General features: G+C 49.6%; 1 protein-coding gene across 1 annotated transcript in view; it reads right to left on the reverse strand.

The window, feature by feature from the left end:
* Positions 1-1,770: 1,770 nt before the first annotated feature.
* CDHR5 (cadherin related family member 5) overlaps positions 1,771-16,184 on the reverse strand; it is a 52,533-nt gene continuing 38,119 nt past the window's right edge. Inside the window, exon 15 of the mRNA XM_074954758.1 lies at positions 1,771-1,990. Within this exon, the coding sequence (XP_074810859.1) occupies positions 1,829-1,990 (162 nt within the window). The 3' untranslated portion in view covers positions 1,771-1,828. The remainder of the gene's footprint in view (positions 1,991-16,184) is intronic.

Consider the following 16,184-nt stretch of genomic DNA (forward strand, 5'->3'; position numbering starts at 1 on the left):
ACAACTGAACATTGACTTAATACAGCTTTGAAACTTGACTGTGCAGAAGAAAAACGCTGCTTTCTCTTGATCTTATCTATCTATCTATATTTAGTAGTTTACATTTAACACAGTACTGTACTGTATTTGCTTTTTGTGTTGAGAAGGTGTGAGCCGGAGCGACATCGTGCATCGACTCTGAGAAAGGGACTGAGAGACTTTTTACATTGGACCACATGAACTGGAACCATAAACTCACTGAATGTTAAATCTCCCCAAATGAGGGTCAATCCATCCTCCTCATCATATCCACTCATTATACTCCACACCTGAACATAGCCATCATATGAACAACATACCCTCATATCTCAATGTCTGTACTTTGACCTGTTAACCTTTTACCCCCCAATCGGGGATATTGCAGATTATGTATTCCTTATGCCATCTGATCTTAAACCAAACTTCGCACCCCTTGATAATCTGTACGTTACTCCCTGATAACCAGAAACTTCTACACTTAAACTCTGTACCGTTCACTTTTTTTAAACATCATCTTAATATCTGAATGCAGGTGTAGTGAAATGTTGTTCTCGTTGTTGTTGTCTTTGTCTGAGTAAAGGGGAGCAGAACTGTGCTTCCCTGCCCAAATGAGGGGGTCACCCTCAGCTGAAAGGACTTCATGCCAGACCCCTGTGAAAGCAGAGAGGGGTGGGGACAGGTGTCCCAGCCAGGATTCTCCCCACTGTTCAAAGATAGAGCTAAATCTGCTCCATTAGGAGCCTTTTGTTATTTTAAATGCTTAAAAGAGCTGACAGACACTTGTGGTGGGACAGCTTCTCTGCCCAGCCTCAGAGCTGAAAATCACTAAGAGCTGGGTGGGTGGACCCTCAAGAGACTGAGCTGCAGAGGTCACAGCAGAAAGGCAGGTGGCAGAAAGTGACCAGAGGAGCAGAATGAGCAGCTGGCAGGGCGGCCAGCGGAGGAGGTGTTCAGATGGCAGAGCAAGCAAGGTGTCTTCTTCCCCAGGTGGGAGGTGAACTCCCACAGGTCCACCTCTGAACCCTGGGTCCTCGCCAACCAAGGGCAATCCCTCCGAGTGGTGTATGGTGAGTGAGCAGAGAGGGGCACAAAAAAGGAAATTTTGGTTGTAGAACTCAAGAACATGAGGCAGAAGGCACTGCCCCACGCACTCTGGGGTGGGTGTCCTATTCACAGTTTTATGATTAGGAATCCTGCTTGTGGGATTTTTCCTAATTAATCGACTTCCCTCCTTTCATTAAAAGTTTCTTTTCTGCACTCAGACTCTGTGCTTGCGAGTGGGGAAGTATTGCCTCTCAGAGGCGCCCAGGGGCGATGTGTAATTTTCCCAGGTTATTGGGTGGGGACTCAAGCCGGTTCTGTGTTGCATTGTTAAAAAGGAACCCTGAGATACTGAACCCAGCCCTGGTTGCTGCTGGCTCCATCTGAGCGAAGGGTTAATATATCTCATCTGAAAGATGGCAGCTCCAGCAGCCCAGCACCTGCTCACTCTGCTAAGGCCACTTGCTGCAGCACACTGGATTTTCCTTAGAGGTTTCCCATTAAACTACTCATGAGGGCTGGAGGATCAGCAGATATCATGGGATCTGGCAGTGAGAGCTCATTCCAAGGTGGTATGGCTTGTGATAAGGCAAAAGCACTTTAAATGCTGTTCTACCTTCAGGAAATGCCTCTAGACCCCTTCTTCCATCCCCAAAACTGTACAAGGGAGCATATGAAACTCCCAAAATAAACTGGAAATGAAAACGTTGACCGCTTTTGACTTGCTATTTATTTAAAATCTTTAACGTGTTGCAAAATGGTAGACGTTTCAGCAGGTCCAGTTGATGTGGTCACAAGATAGGCAAGCCTTCAGACACAGCTCTTCTAGGGCAAGTTTTTCCTGATTTGGAGAACAGATGTTTGATAGGCTTCTTCCTTTGGGGCTGCATGGCCAAAGTTGTAGCAGCAGGGACTTTGGAAGAGGATGGGGCTTGTGAGGAGAGAGAAATACATGAAATGACAACATAACCTACTGCATAACTCACTTGGATTTGTTATGTTCATGGCACACAAAAGAAGTTAGATAAAAATAATCTTGCTGGAAAGTTGCAATGTAACCATACTTTTTCTGAGAATCAGAATGATGACACACAAGAACCCTAAAACAGAGAAAACAGGCTGCTCCCTAAAAGAGGCACACCTCACCCCACCTGACTCGAGGCTGTCTGTATGCAGACTCCCTGCTGTTGGGCCTAGATTGCACGCTTCCCTACAGAGCCCCCTAGGCTACAAGCGGGACCAGGAAAACCCCTGAAATTTCAAGTGACTGATCACAATTTTAGTACCGTTTTCAATACACCACGCTTTTGATCAGAAGATTGAGGGTTTTGAGTCCTTTTGTGGTGGGCTATAGCGGTAATGTAGTCCAGTGGTTCAGGGCGCTGGCCCAGGCCTCATGAGGACTAGGCTTGATGCCTGACTCTTCTGCTGATCTGCTGTGTGAGACTTCAGGCTGACACTCCGCTTCTCTGTGCTTTTTAGTGTTTCTGATCTGCAATAACCTCTTATCCTGACTCGATTCTTCTTTATCTGCTGTTTCTTAAGAATATTTACTTCTGCATTTTATCTCTGATCAGGCTAGTTTCAATTACCCCTCCGTGTTAATGCTGCTCACAAGGGTAAACCATAAGGAGTGACAGGAAGGGGAGAGGAAATTAAATGAGTGCTGGGTGTCGTCTCAGTAATAAGGTGCATAGGTTTAAACTTGAGTCACTTTATTGATATGGCAAGGTGCTTAGGTACTAGTAAAGTCAGTACCTGGAGGGCCTGATGATGATAACATCTACCTCTCACGGTAGAGCCAAGAACAGAGTCCAGGTCTTCTGAGTCCTAGTCTAGCTTGCCCTCCTGCTTGACTGCTCTACGCTGAAGAGACACTCAATCCTCATCTTGTGTAAATACATGCGGCTCCGTTGAAGTGACTGGAGCTACGCCCATTCATGCCCGATGACGATCTGGCTCCAAGTTGCTATTTCCCAGTTTTGTGGTGGTAATGAAGTGAAATGCACTGTTGACTTTTGTATTGCTCTCCATTTCTGGGTCCCAATTATGGCTGGGTGGAAAAAAAAAACTCCATTTTGTGCCTGATTTGGAGCAGGGACTTGAAGCTGGGTCTCTTACATCCCTGGTGAGTGCCCTAATTGGCAGGCTGTTGGTTATTCTGGAGTTCCTTGCTCCTAAAATTCCACCCTGGTTCTGAGAAAGCTTCACCAAAATGGAGATGTTCCCGTGAAAAGTTTTGTTTTTGACAAATTGTCATCTTCCACACACCCCTCCCATCATCACCAAAAAAAAAAAAAAAAAAAAATTGTCAAAATGCCTGCCCAGCTCTGGTCCTGATTCTTCTGCAGCAGGATATGAGCGATTCCCGTCAACTTCAATAGTATTGCAATGGGGGAACAAGGCCACTTTTGCCACCTGTACTCTTCTTCTCCCTGAATTTATACAGTTTTTCTTCCTGGTTTTTGTCTAGGGATAGGGATGTTTCTCTTACAGCTTCCAATAGTTGGAGGAAATAGCTTCTCCTTTAGGAGAGTGTCTCTCACCACTTCTTCGTCATGACAACAAAATATGCACTAGAAACGGGGCCAACACAACCCACCCTCTCAGATCCAAACAGCCCCACAGCCTGGAGGATTTGCATCCAAATCTGAATGTTGTGGTTTGGGCCCATCTCTGCTGTGCCCAGGGGGCTAGGTCCAGAGGAGCTATGCTGTCCTGTGCCATGTGAGGAATTAGTTCTTAGAGCAAAGCCAGAACCTTTGGGAGAGATGATCAGGGCTGTGACCTTGTGTAGCTATACTTATCATGAGAGTGTGGCAGAGTTCTTTCTGCCCAGGAACCCATACCAACATGGCACTGGTACGTCAGGGGCGGGGAGCACCCACTGTTCAGCACTATGCTTCAGTTTTAAAAGTAACTCTCTGAGTTCTCACTCTCCTGTTTTGGGGCTTCCCCCTTTTCAGTTTCAAGCTTCCTCTGAGGCACAGATATAACTACGGCATTGTGTTTCAGTTTCCATGGGTACTTACCAGTCTAATGCCATGCTTGGGGGGGTCACCCTCTGAGCTACACTCCATTCCCCCTGGCTGCGGATGGACACTGAAGTGTTGGCTAGCTCACTGTCTCTGAAATGCTGCCTGAAACTCAGGAGAGACTGTGCCAAGTACACCTGACTCCAACAGGTGTAAGCAAATGAGACCGAGAATGTCTTGGCAGCAATACATCCCTCTGTATTTTAAAGGGCCGGTGTGCTCTCCGGAAAGCTGGCATTAACTGGGTCCCTGAGACGGAAGGTCTGCCAGAAGGGAGACTGCAGTGGTAGTAAGTGGCTGTATCGTCTCTACCAGGGGAGCCTATGAGACCTGTGTAGCCCAAAGAGGGGGGCAGTGCTCGCTGAGGAGGGCTGCAGCCAGGGTAAGCACTGATTCAGTGTAGCCCAATCAGCTGTGGCTGCTATGGAGCCAATATTAACGGTGCCCCTACCTAGTGGAAACTCCAGTGTGGGACAGGTGGAGTGACACCCCTGTCAACAAATGGTGTCCACCCTCCACATGGAACCTAGGTGGCCCAGCTGGTGTAACTTATACCTCCTTGCCCCAGCTTCAGTGAAGTGAGCTTATACGTAGACTTCCAAAAACAGATCACAGAAAACCTCCCAGTTACAATGTGGACCTGTTTTGTCTGCAGCTCTGTTCCCTGGCAGCAAATAAATAGGATCAATCCCCTCCAATAGCTTGTCTGAATGGCAGCAGAAGCAGTTCAGCTGTTCTCTCTGTGCCCGGGGGTTTGCATCATACACAGCCCGGACTGCCCCATGATGCAAGATCCAGGGCGCATGGAGAGTCTCTGAAATGCCGAAGGCATCCTCTGTCATTCAGACATAGCAGGGAGGCAGGACTCCATGCAGTCATTTACCACACACACAAATTCCCCCGCTCACACATGGTTATTTTTTTTCACTGTGCAAACCCTGCTCAGCAAACATTGCTACAGCCCTGCCTACACCTCTCACCTTGTTTACACCAAGGAATTTTAGAAAGAAAATTCCCATCAGGGCTATCTGGAGTTCAGCAGTATCAGCGCTAGTCCTTCTGGGAGCAATAGCATGGACAAGGTGCTGGCACTTTGCTTCTTGGTCAATTCAACTGGCAGTTTGTTGGCTGGTTTGGAAGTTTACTGACTGGCCACTGCATTCTTTCCTCCTGCTTTACAGAGACCGTTGCTCAGGTTGTTGTTTTGGTTAAACCATCAGAACTCCTGAAATGGATGGAGTGAGGTATTTTTATATTTAAAATTTAGTCTCCTGTGAAGTGCTTCTCTCTGTTCAGACTCTGGCCCTGGTAGAAACCACTTCCACAGTTTCTTTATCTGTGTTTAGGTTAAGGCCGTAACAAGGGGAATCTCTTGCACTTCTGAATTGCCTCATCGGGGAGAGACGACCATCTCTGCATAGTCAATGTGACTGTTTCAGTATTGCCAACTCCAAAAGTTCAAAAATCACAAGTCAGCCCCAAAATCCATCAGATTTTTGTGTTTTTTGGGGAGTCTGTCTTCTGAGTTTTGAACTCCCTTCCACCCGTGTGTCTGAGTGTTGCCAACGCTCACTGTACTCTATGAATTCGGGACTTTGGCCGTACTGCAGGAGCTCTTGCTGGGAGACCCAGCTGAGACCAAAATACACATGTCTGTGTGAAATACTGTGGTGCTTCCAGCTTCTTCCCAAACCCCCAAATTCTGATTACGCCTGTGCCCCACATCTACCCATCCCAGCAATTAATTATGCCCCCCAAACCCTCACATCAGTTCTACCCGCAGAGCATCTCTGCTCCTCTTACTTTCCCCCTGCCCCATTCCCAGACCTGGGAGAGCCCCTCAGGAATCCTTCACTTCCCCCCACCCAGTTCCTTTACTTCCCCCACACCGAGGTGTTGCAGGGATGGGGAGGGGAGGGTGGATGAGCAGAGGAGATGACTCACTTCACAGGAGGGGAGGGGAGAGCAGAGCCACTCTGAGCTGTGGGGATCTGTCTGCTTCCCCTCCCCCCCCCCCCCCCCGCATCATGTGAAAGTAGTACTGGCTGCTCCTTCTCATCACTTCAGAGGATGGAGTTTTTTGGGAAGGAGATATATGGGGGGAGTACTGCCTGCCCCCCGCAGCAATTCTGACTGACTGCTCTTCCCCAGGAGGCAGGGAAGTGAGGAAGGCAACCAGTAGGAGAGTGTCTTGCCACACTTGTTCAAGGAGGAGCTAAAATTGCTTCCTGGCCATTGGGAGTGTTGGTAACATTGGCTAATTCCGGTTGTTGGGTTTAGTGTGCAGGTGCTAGGTGACTGATATACAGGAGGTCAGAGTGGGCGATCTGGTGGGCCCTTCTGGCCTTAAACTCTGCCTGTGGCTCTACGACACTGCTAGCTTCCTGTTACGATACTCCATGCTCCTAATGTCATGGACCCTCAACCAATCCTTCTGAGTTCTTCTTGTTTGCACTTTCCTGGCAGAGGAGATCTTATTTGGCAATAAAACCTAAGCCAGAGAAATGACCATTGCAAAGAGAGGTGCAGGATGAAGGGACCAAACTCCTGGAAAATTGTTTTGGCAGAGATATTCTCCCTGCAAAATGCTTAGGACCAGATCCCAAGCCCTCAAATCTGATGTTTTTGCACTCTGGGAACTGACCTAACCAGGCAACCGGAATTCCCAGTGCCTAGGGGAATCCCTGAATGCTCTGAGACCAGATTAATTAGTTCTGTGCTATCTGATCCTGACTCCCCCTCCAGTCCCACTGCAACAGAGGGGGTTTGCTGGGGCTGGAGCAGGTGTGGCTAACGCACATTGGTCTATGGCAATACCAGGGGAAATAGCCCTTCCAGATGGCCTTAGTTAGAGCAACACTGAGAACCAGGCCCCTGGCTACCCCTGGAATCAGGGCCTTGGATGGTGCCGAAGGACAGTGGAAAGCCACCTCTTCCCCATGCCTCTTCAGATGCACTGGCAGGGGGGAAAGGGGGCGGATATGGAGTGGACTTTTCCAAAGTGCCTAAGAGATTTAGGAACACCAGTCTCACTGAAAGGCAATCTGACTTGTGCCCCTACATCTCTCTAGGCACCTTTCGAAAATGTCCCCAATGGCCCTGAAAATCTACAAACCCTGAACTCTATCCCCCTTCCTGCTTTGACACACTCTTGTGAAAGGAGAGTATCACATATTTGAAATTCCCTTAGCCTAGTCCTGTATAATTGTCCAGAATTTACCAGTCCAGGCACAGAATCAATCTGCCTTTCCTTTACCAAGATGAGGATGGGAAATGAATGAGGTTTTCTTTGCCCCTCTCAGAAGAGTAATTTTGTACAGCTGCCTCAGTCTTCTGAGACACCCTTGTTTTTTTCATAGGAGGGCTTCATTTTGTGATACTGCTTAAAATGCCTTGGCAGATGGAGCCAGTATTTTAAGGAGCTGAACCAAACCCTGTTGAAGTCAGTGCAGTGTTACCAACCCGTCACCTTAAAAAAAACCATGAGTCAATCCCCTGCCCAATCTTGACTTTAAAAAAAAAATTGGGGGGGTTTGTTTCGTGTTTAGGGTGCACTTTGGTCAGATTTCCAAGCTTTCCTCTGCAACCACGAAGGCTAGAAATTTACTTTTTAAAAAAAAAAATATTAAAGCTGGCATTCTCCCATAATCATGTGACTCCAGAAGCTGGGGCTTTAAGGAAAAACAAAAAACGTCATGAGACTTGTGATAAAATCATAAGAGCAGGCAACACTTCCATGGGAATCTTTCCATAGATTTCAATGGGCTTTGGATTGGGCCTACAATGAACAGAGGTTCCCCAGGACTGTCCTTTCTGCCCTCTTTTACCATGCTGGCTGACTCTTTTAAGGGGAGTGTTGGTGTAGCCGTGTCAGTCCCAGGATATTAGAGCAACAAAGTAGGTGAGGTCATATCTTTGATTGGACCCACTTCTGCTCGTGAGAGAAACAAGAAGAGCTCTATGTGGCTTGAAAGCTTGTCTCTCTCTCCAACAGAAGTGGGTCCAATCAAAGATATGTCCTTACCCACCTTGTCCCTTTAAAGGGAGTCAGACTCACCCTGGCCTGTGGCCTAGCAGCTATCCCCCAGCTGGTTCTGATTTGGCAGCTTAATTATAATTAGTGATCCCAGCTATGAAAGGGTCAGGACAGACTACATGAAGAGGGAGAATGTGGTGAGGTTGTAGGGAGATTTTAACTGGCTGAAGAAGGTCACCAGGATGGAGTTGTACCCTGTGGTGAGTGCTGGAAAGACAGAGAGGGGGTGCTCCAGGGGGGCTGATATTCCAGAGATGGTGGGAGGAGTTAGGGGAGAGGCTGTGTTAAGTTCAGGCTCTGAGGAAGCAGCACAAAGGGGCTTAGGGGTAGAAAGTGGCCCAGGGAAACAGCTGTGTATCTGAATGAGTAGGCCTAACTGCTTAATACAAGGTCCCTGGCCTAGAGCTGAGGTTGGGCCTATTCCCCTACCAGCTCCGAGGAAGGGGCATGCAAGTCTGATGTAAGGGCTATTGTGTGTTCAGGGTGGGGCTGAGGATGGAATGTGAAGGACAAGCTGAGGAATAGCCCCAGCCTCTTGTTTTGGGACTTTCATTTGTACCTTTGTCACCTGGGAAGGGGTCTAGATCAGGTGGGACTTAGCCAAGGAGCTGAGTTGTGGACAGACTCACGCCATCTCAAAGTCCCAGTGAAAATCAACAGGGGTTCTAGGGGTGCAGACCTCTGCAGTGCCATGCCCTGATGCCAGGGGATGCTATGAGAGATAGTAACTGCTTACCCCCTGGCAGGAGTGAGGCTCCACAGCTGCTCTGAGGCAGACTGGTATAGAATGGCTTCACTGGAACCAAATGAATGATGCAAAGATTTACAGGAAAAAAATAGCAGAGCAATGAGGAACCCCCCACTGTTTCTCAGATGTTCTTGTCAACTGCTGGAAATGGCCTACCTTGATTATCACTACAAAAGGTCCCCCTCCACCCCCGCTGTCCTGCTGGTCATAGCTCACCTTAAGTGATCACTCTCGTTACAGTGTGTACGGTAACACCCATTGTTTCATGTTCGCTCTGTATATAAATCTCCCCACTGTATTGTCCACTGAATGCATCCGATGGAGTGAGCTGTAGCTCACGAAAGCTTATGCTCAAATAAATTGGTTAGTCTCTAAGGTGCCACAAGTCCTCCTTTTCTTTTTGCGAATACCAGACTAACACGGCTGCTACTCTGAAACCTGTCATTAAAACTTAGCCCTGGTCTACACTAGGAGTTTAGGTCGAATTTAGAAGCGTTAAATCGATGTAAACCTGCACCCGTCCACACGATGAAGCCCTTTTTTTTGACTTAAAGGGCTCTTAAAATCGATTTCCTTAATCCACCTCTGACAAGTGGATTAGCGCTTAAATCGGCCTTGCTGGGTTGAATTTGGGGTACTGTGGATGCAATTAGACGGTATTGGCCTCCGGGAGCTATCCCAGAGTGCTCTATTGTGACCACTCTGGACAGCACTCTCAACTCAGATGCACTGGCCAGGTAGACAGGAAAAGGCCCGCAAACTTTTGAATTTCAATTTTCTGTTTGCATGGTCACCTGCAGCTTGCCACGCTGGCCAGAGCTCATCAGCAGAGGTGACCATGATGGAGTCCCAGAATTGCAAAAGAGCTCCAGCATGGACTGAATGGGAGGTACGGGATCTGATCGCTGTATGGGGAGAGGAATCTGTGCTATCAGAACTCCGTTCCAGTTTTCGAAATGCCAAAACATTTGTCAAAATCTCCCAGGGCATGAAGGACAGAGACCATAACAGGGACCCGAAGCAATGCCACGTGAAACTTAAGGAGCTGAGGCAAGTCTACCAGAAAACCAGAGAGGGAAACGGCCGCTCCGGGTCAGAGCCCCAAACATGCCGCTTCTATGATGAGCTGCATGCCATTTTAGGGGGTTCAGTGACCACTACCCCAACCGTGTTGTTTGACTCCTTCAATGGAGATGGAGGCAACACAGAAACAGGTTTTGGGGACGAGGAAGATGATAGCTCACAGCAAGCAAGCGGAGAAACCGGTTTTCCCGACAGCCAGGAACTGTTTCTCACCCTGGACCTGGAGGCAGTCCCCCCCTCCCCTCCCCCCCCCCCCCCCCGAGACCCACCCAAGACTGCCTCCCGGACCCGCCAGGCAGAGAAGGAACCTCTGGTGAGTGTACCTTTTAAAATACTATACATGGTTTAAAAGCAAGCATGTTTAATGATTGATTTGCCCTGGCATTTGCGGCTCTCCTGGATGTACTCCCAAAGCCTTTGCAAAAGGTTTCTGGGGAGGCAGCCTTATTCCACCCGCCATGGTAGGACACTTTACCACACCAGGCCAGTAGCACGTACTCGGGAATCATTGTAGAACAAAGCATTGCAGTGTATGTTTGCTGGCATTCAAACAACATCCGTTCTTTATCTCTCTGTGTTATCCTCAGGAGAGTGAGATATCATTCATGGTCACCTGGTTGAAATAGGATGCTTTTCTTAAGGGGACATGCAGTGGTGCCCGTTCCTGCTGGGCTGTTTGCCTGTGACTGAATAGAAATGTTCCTCTCTGTTAGCCGGGGGGGGTTGAGGGGCTAGCCACGTGGTGCGGGGAGGCAAAATGCGACCGTGGAACGAAAGCACATGTGCTGTGTATGTAATGTTAATGGCAAGGTTTACCATGAAAGAGTGTAGCCATTGTTCTAGAAAATGTGTCTTCTAAAAAACCACTGCCTCTTTTTTTTTTTTTTTTCTCCACCAGCTGCATGTGTTTCAATGATCACAGGATCTTCTCCTTCCCAGAGGCTAGTGAAGATTAGAAGGCGAAAAAAACGCACTCGTGATGAAATGTTCTCTGAGCTCATGGTGTCCTCCCACACTGACATAGCACAGACGAATGCATGGAGGCAGACAATGTCAGAGTGCAGGAAAGCACAATATGACCGGGAGGAGAGGTGGCGGGCTGAAGAGAGGGCTGAAGCTCAAATGTGGCGGCAGCTTGATGAGAGGAGGCAGGATTCAATGCTGAGGCTGCTGGAGGATCAAACCAATATGCTCCAGCGTATGGTTGAGCTGCAGGAAAGGCAGCAGGAGCACAGACCGCCGCTACAGCCCCTGTGTAACCAACCTCCCCAAGTTCCATAGTCTTCTCACCCAGACACCCAAGAACGTGGTGGGGGGGCCTCTGGCTACCCGGCCACTCCACCCCAGAGGATTGCCCAAGCAACAGAAGGCTGGCATTCAATAAGTTTTAAAGTTTTAAACTTTTAAAGTGCTATGTGGCCTTGTCCTTCCCTCCTCCACCACCCGTCCTGGTGCTTCTCTCCTCCACTACCCCTCCTGGGCTACTTTGGTAGTTATCCCCCTATTTGTGTGATGAATGAATAAAGAATGCATGAATGTGAAGCAACAATGACTTTATTGCCTCTGCAAGCGGTGATCGAAGGGAGGAGGGGAAGGTGGTTAGCTTATAGGGAAGTAGAGTGAACCAAGGGGCAGTGGGTTTCTTCATGATGAAACCCAACTTTCACATCATAGCCTGGCCAGTCATGGAACTGGTTTTCAAAGCTTCTCTGAGGCGCACCGCACCCTCCTGTCCTCTTCTAACCGCCCTGGTGTCTGGCTGTGTGAAACGATTGCCTTTGCTTTCACGGAGGGAAGGGGGGCCTGACGATATGTACCCAGAACCACCCGCAACAATGTTTTAGCCCCATCAGGCACTGGGATTTCTACCCAGAATTCAAATGGGCGGCAGAGACTGCAGGAACTGTGGGATAGCCACCCACAGTGCAACACTCCAGAAGTCGACGGTTGCCTCGGTACTGTGGACACACTCCGACTACATGCACTTAGAGCACTTGTGTGGGGACACACACAATCAACTGTATAAAACTGCTTTCTACAAAACCGACTTCTATAAATTCGACCTAATTTCGTAGTGTAGACATACCCTTAGTGTGTGGGTCAGAGTGACCCTGTTTGGCAGCGGCTGGGCTCATTCCTGTGTTACTCTGTCATAGCTTTGCAGAAGTGCGGAGTTCTCCTGCTACAGGCAAAGGGTGGCAGTTTCTCATTGGACTTTTAGCTCCCAGCCTAACGACTTTCTCCACTGTATCATGGCTTCCATCAGTACAAACCTCCCAGGAAGATATCTCAAAACCGCATCTCCACCAGAGAGCATTCTCGTTCACACTAAGCGTACAGCTATGCGGCAGCTGTGGGGTGAGGTCACAGCTTGGCTAAATGTACCAGCTCGTCTTGAATTTGGGCCTGAGAATAGCAATGTGGCTGCAGTGGCATAGGCTGGCTGCCTGAATATAATCCTGGGGTATGTACTTGGAAGGGCCGTCCTTACCCCTACGAAAAGTACACACTTGCATAGGGCACCAAATTTCCTGGTGCCCTACGCAGCTGCCTGCTGCTCCAGTCCCTGCTCTGCCTCTTCCCCATGACCCCCGCCCACCCCTTCCCCAAAGCCCCTGCCCCTGCTCTGCCCCCACACCGCCTCTTCCCACCCCCCTTCCCCTGAGGACTGCAGCAGGGGTCAGGCGCCCTGCACTCACCGGGTGGCGGTAAGTGGAGCGACCTGGCCCCAGCCTGCTCCATGCCGCCGGATCCCAGCCATGTCGGCGGTGAGTGCTGGGGGGCAGTTCCCCCTGCCGCCCAAGGCTGGGAGCCAGGGGAGCGGAGTGGGCTGGGGCCAGGTCGCTTCACTTCCTGCCGCCCCGTGAGTGCAGGGTCGGGCCTGCTCTGCACTCACGGGGCGGCAGGAAGTGAGTACTGGGGGGCAGTTCCCCCCCCCAAGCCTGCTCCTGACCCCCCCAGAGGCCTGGGTCCAGCCTGCAAAAGCCTGGGGCCACCCCACCCCCCCATGGGGGGGGTGGGGGGCAGCTGCGTAGTGCACCAAAATGGCTAGGGATGGCCCTGGTACTTGGACAGCTAGGCCCTGCGGCTGCAGCCACTCTGCTGTTTTTAGGTGCTAGCTCAAGCAGAGGTTGTGTGTGTACCTGAGCTGGGAACTACCTCACAGCTGCTGTGTGGACATATCCTAGGACAGGGGTTCTCAAACTGGGGGTCACGAGGTTATTACATGGGGGATCACGAGCTGTCAACCTCCACCCCAAACCCTGCTTTGCCTCCAGCATTTATAATGGTGCTGAAAATATTTAAAAAGTGTGTTTAATTTATAAAGGGGATAGCAAGCCTCTGAGTGCAATGTGAAAGGGGTCACCAATAAAAAAGTTTGAGAGCCACTGCCTTAGGAGGACCCCTTCATAATGCTCTGGCAGTGGAAAGGGACCATAAAGTGGCTGTGAACTCATGCTACCAGAGCAGTGTGAGGGAGGCCTTCTGGTAAATGAGAATTAGTCCCACACCTGGTAAAGGGGGTGTTATGGGAGAGAGTAACTGCTGGTTAAACACAGACTAGAATCATGGGGCCATATTATTTTGTCTTAGTAAATTGTGCTTGATTTTACTCACGCCCAGCTGGGTTCATTTGGGCTACTCCTAGAGTAAGGGTCTGCTCAGTGTAAATAAGGTAATTAGAATCTGACTCAGAAGACCTTGGAGCTGGAAATGACTTACCCAGGTCTTCCAGTTCCCCTCTTTCTCTCTCCCCCTCCCCACCCCCGACAGCTCCTAAAGGTGAGCAAGATGAGTGCAAATATCCCCTTCCCATTTCCATCCTCCACCCTGAGGTGCAGCATCCCTTGCAGTTGCAGGGGTTTGCACCTCCTGAATCAGTCCCAGGTGTCTGAATAGTCTCTTGGCCCAGGTGTTTGCTGTCTGTGCTATTGTAACTGGACACTGAAACTCCGGCAACCTCGGCTTGTACAGCCTGAGGTGTTTGTTTTATTAACTGGCCAATGTAGATGCTGGGGAAACAGGCCTGTACAGCAGACATAAAAGAAGCTATGTGGTGGTGGTTACATGCTGATGCCAGGCTTCTGTTTTGGGGTCCCCCTCTGACATTGCATTTCAGTGTTGGGAGACTTCTGCCTTTTTTCTTCCACTGCCACTGGTGCCCCTCTGACATACCACCCTCCGTTCCTATCCTGCGAGCGTGTTCATAGTTCCCCTCCAACGTAAGTCTGGCTGTCACCTGGGCCACAGCGAGGGCTCATTCTGCTTTCGAGGCTTGCTGCAATATCCCTCTGTGTTGTGATGTGCTGCGGCGAGGAACGGCATCTACTGTCTGCATGACTTCCATGCTAGGTGTTTGAGCCATGAAAGTCCTCTTCAGTTAGCACTTTTATAGAGACTCAGTGGGGCTGACTTAAAGACCTGCTGCAGGAGCTTCTGCTGACTCTTCTCAACTGCGCTTTGTTCACTCCAGAGCTTCTGCATTCTGGCAGCAAATCACCCAGGGTGCAAAAATAAGCAAATGTGGCTAATGCAAAATTAAGCAGCTCTGCAGCATTACCATTCAGCCTAGAGCTTCCAAATGACTGACTTTGCCCAACAGAGGGGTCTTTCATGTACAGCCCAGCCATCAGGTCCTTCATTAGCTCTTACTACCCTGTATCCTACTTGTATAGATAACAAGCACTCTGGACAACAAAACCAGCACCCTCTGCTGTATTTATTTGAAATAACAGGCTCTTCGTTTTTGCTTCTAGCAGGAACTTGGGTCTCAGGAGTTGCTGAACTAAGCCATCTGCAGGATCTTGTGGCCAGACACAATTCTCACTACGTATAAACGGAGAAAGTGAAACTCATCCGACCTGGCTGGCTGGCCTCCAAAGAAGGGTATGTCTACACTTCAGCCTAGCATGAGCTTCTGAGCCCGGGTAGACAGACTCCCGCTAGCAGGGCTTGAAATACTGTGCTAAAAAGTAGCAATGTGGACATCTCAGGCTCTGAAGCCGAGGGGGGTCAGGTGACCTTGAGAGCCTGAGCTAGAATGTCCACACCGTTAATTTTAGCACACTGAATCACACAGGCGTTGACTTCTTCCTTTCCCTGGGGCTGCTCAGACCCATGCCCCCGCCCCTCCTCTTCCTGCCCCTGCTATGACCCCACCCCTGCTCTTCCTGCCCCACCTCTTCCGACCCAGTTCTACCCTCTTCCCTGAGCGCACCCCATATCGGCTACTCCCCCTCCCAGCGCCTCCTGCACACTGTGGAACAGCTGATAGTGGTGGGTGGGAGGCGCTGGGAGGGAGGGAGGGAGGGGGAGGTGTTGATCGGCGGGGCCACCGGTGCTTGGGAGGCGCTGGAGGGGAGTGGGGGTGCTGGTGAGTACTAAGCACCCACTAATTTTTTTCCGTCGGTGCTCCAGCCCTGAATTGAGCCCCCGCTAGCACGAGTCTGTCTACCTGCACTGGGAGACTCTCTTCCAGTTGCAGTATAAACACACCCAAAAGCTAGGGCGGGGGCGTTCTGCTTTTGCAAGGAGTTCTGTTTTTGCAAGCTGCCTGCTTGGATCTGGCAACGAAATGACTTTGTGTATCAGTTCATTCATTAAAAAGATGGGTCTCTTAATAAATTCTTCACAGCGAGAAGGGACTTCTTTTACCGCTGACGTACGCGCTTCCTGTAATGAGAACCACTAGGAATACGCCAGTGGCTGCAATGTCTGGTTGTTCAAGTAGACATGGGTCTGAGTTGCAAAATCCCGACGTGGATCCGAAGTTCAGTGGTGTGGTGGTCCAGGCTTATCTGTGGAATTTCCTAATGTACGATAGGGCCTGGTGTCCCTAGAGAAATCCAGGTTACAGCCTCCTTTGTCTGGCCTTATTCCTGCCATAAAGGATACCCAAGACTCTTGGAGCTGATGTGTGTAGTCTGGACAACTTTCTTGAAAATGTCCACCTCTTTCAAGCCCTGATCCAGCGAAGTACTTAAGCTCAGGTTTCATTTTAAGGGCCTGGGTTGTCCCAATGACATCAATCAGTTTTCAGGAATGCTTAAACTTAAGCAAAGCTTAAGTGCTTTGCTGGCAAGGGTCTCAGTGGGAACCTGTTGAAGATGATGCTACTTTGCAATGGGAGGGAGAACAAAGATTTTGCTGTCAGACTGGCCTGACCTTCCCCTGCATGGTCTTGCCCTCAATGATGGTCCAGAGACCCAAGATTAGGAGTCAG

This window comes from Natator depressus, chromosome 6 (assembly GCF_965152275.1).
Source record: "Natator depressus isolate rNatDep1 chromosome 6, rNatDep2.hap1, whole genome shotgun sequence".
Lineage (NCBI taxonomy): Eukaryota > Metazoa > Chordata > Testudines > Cheloniidae > Natator > Natator depressus.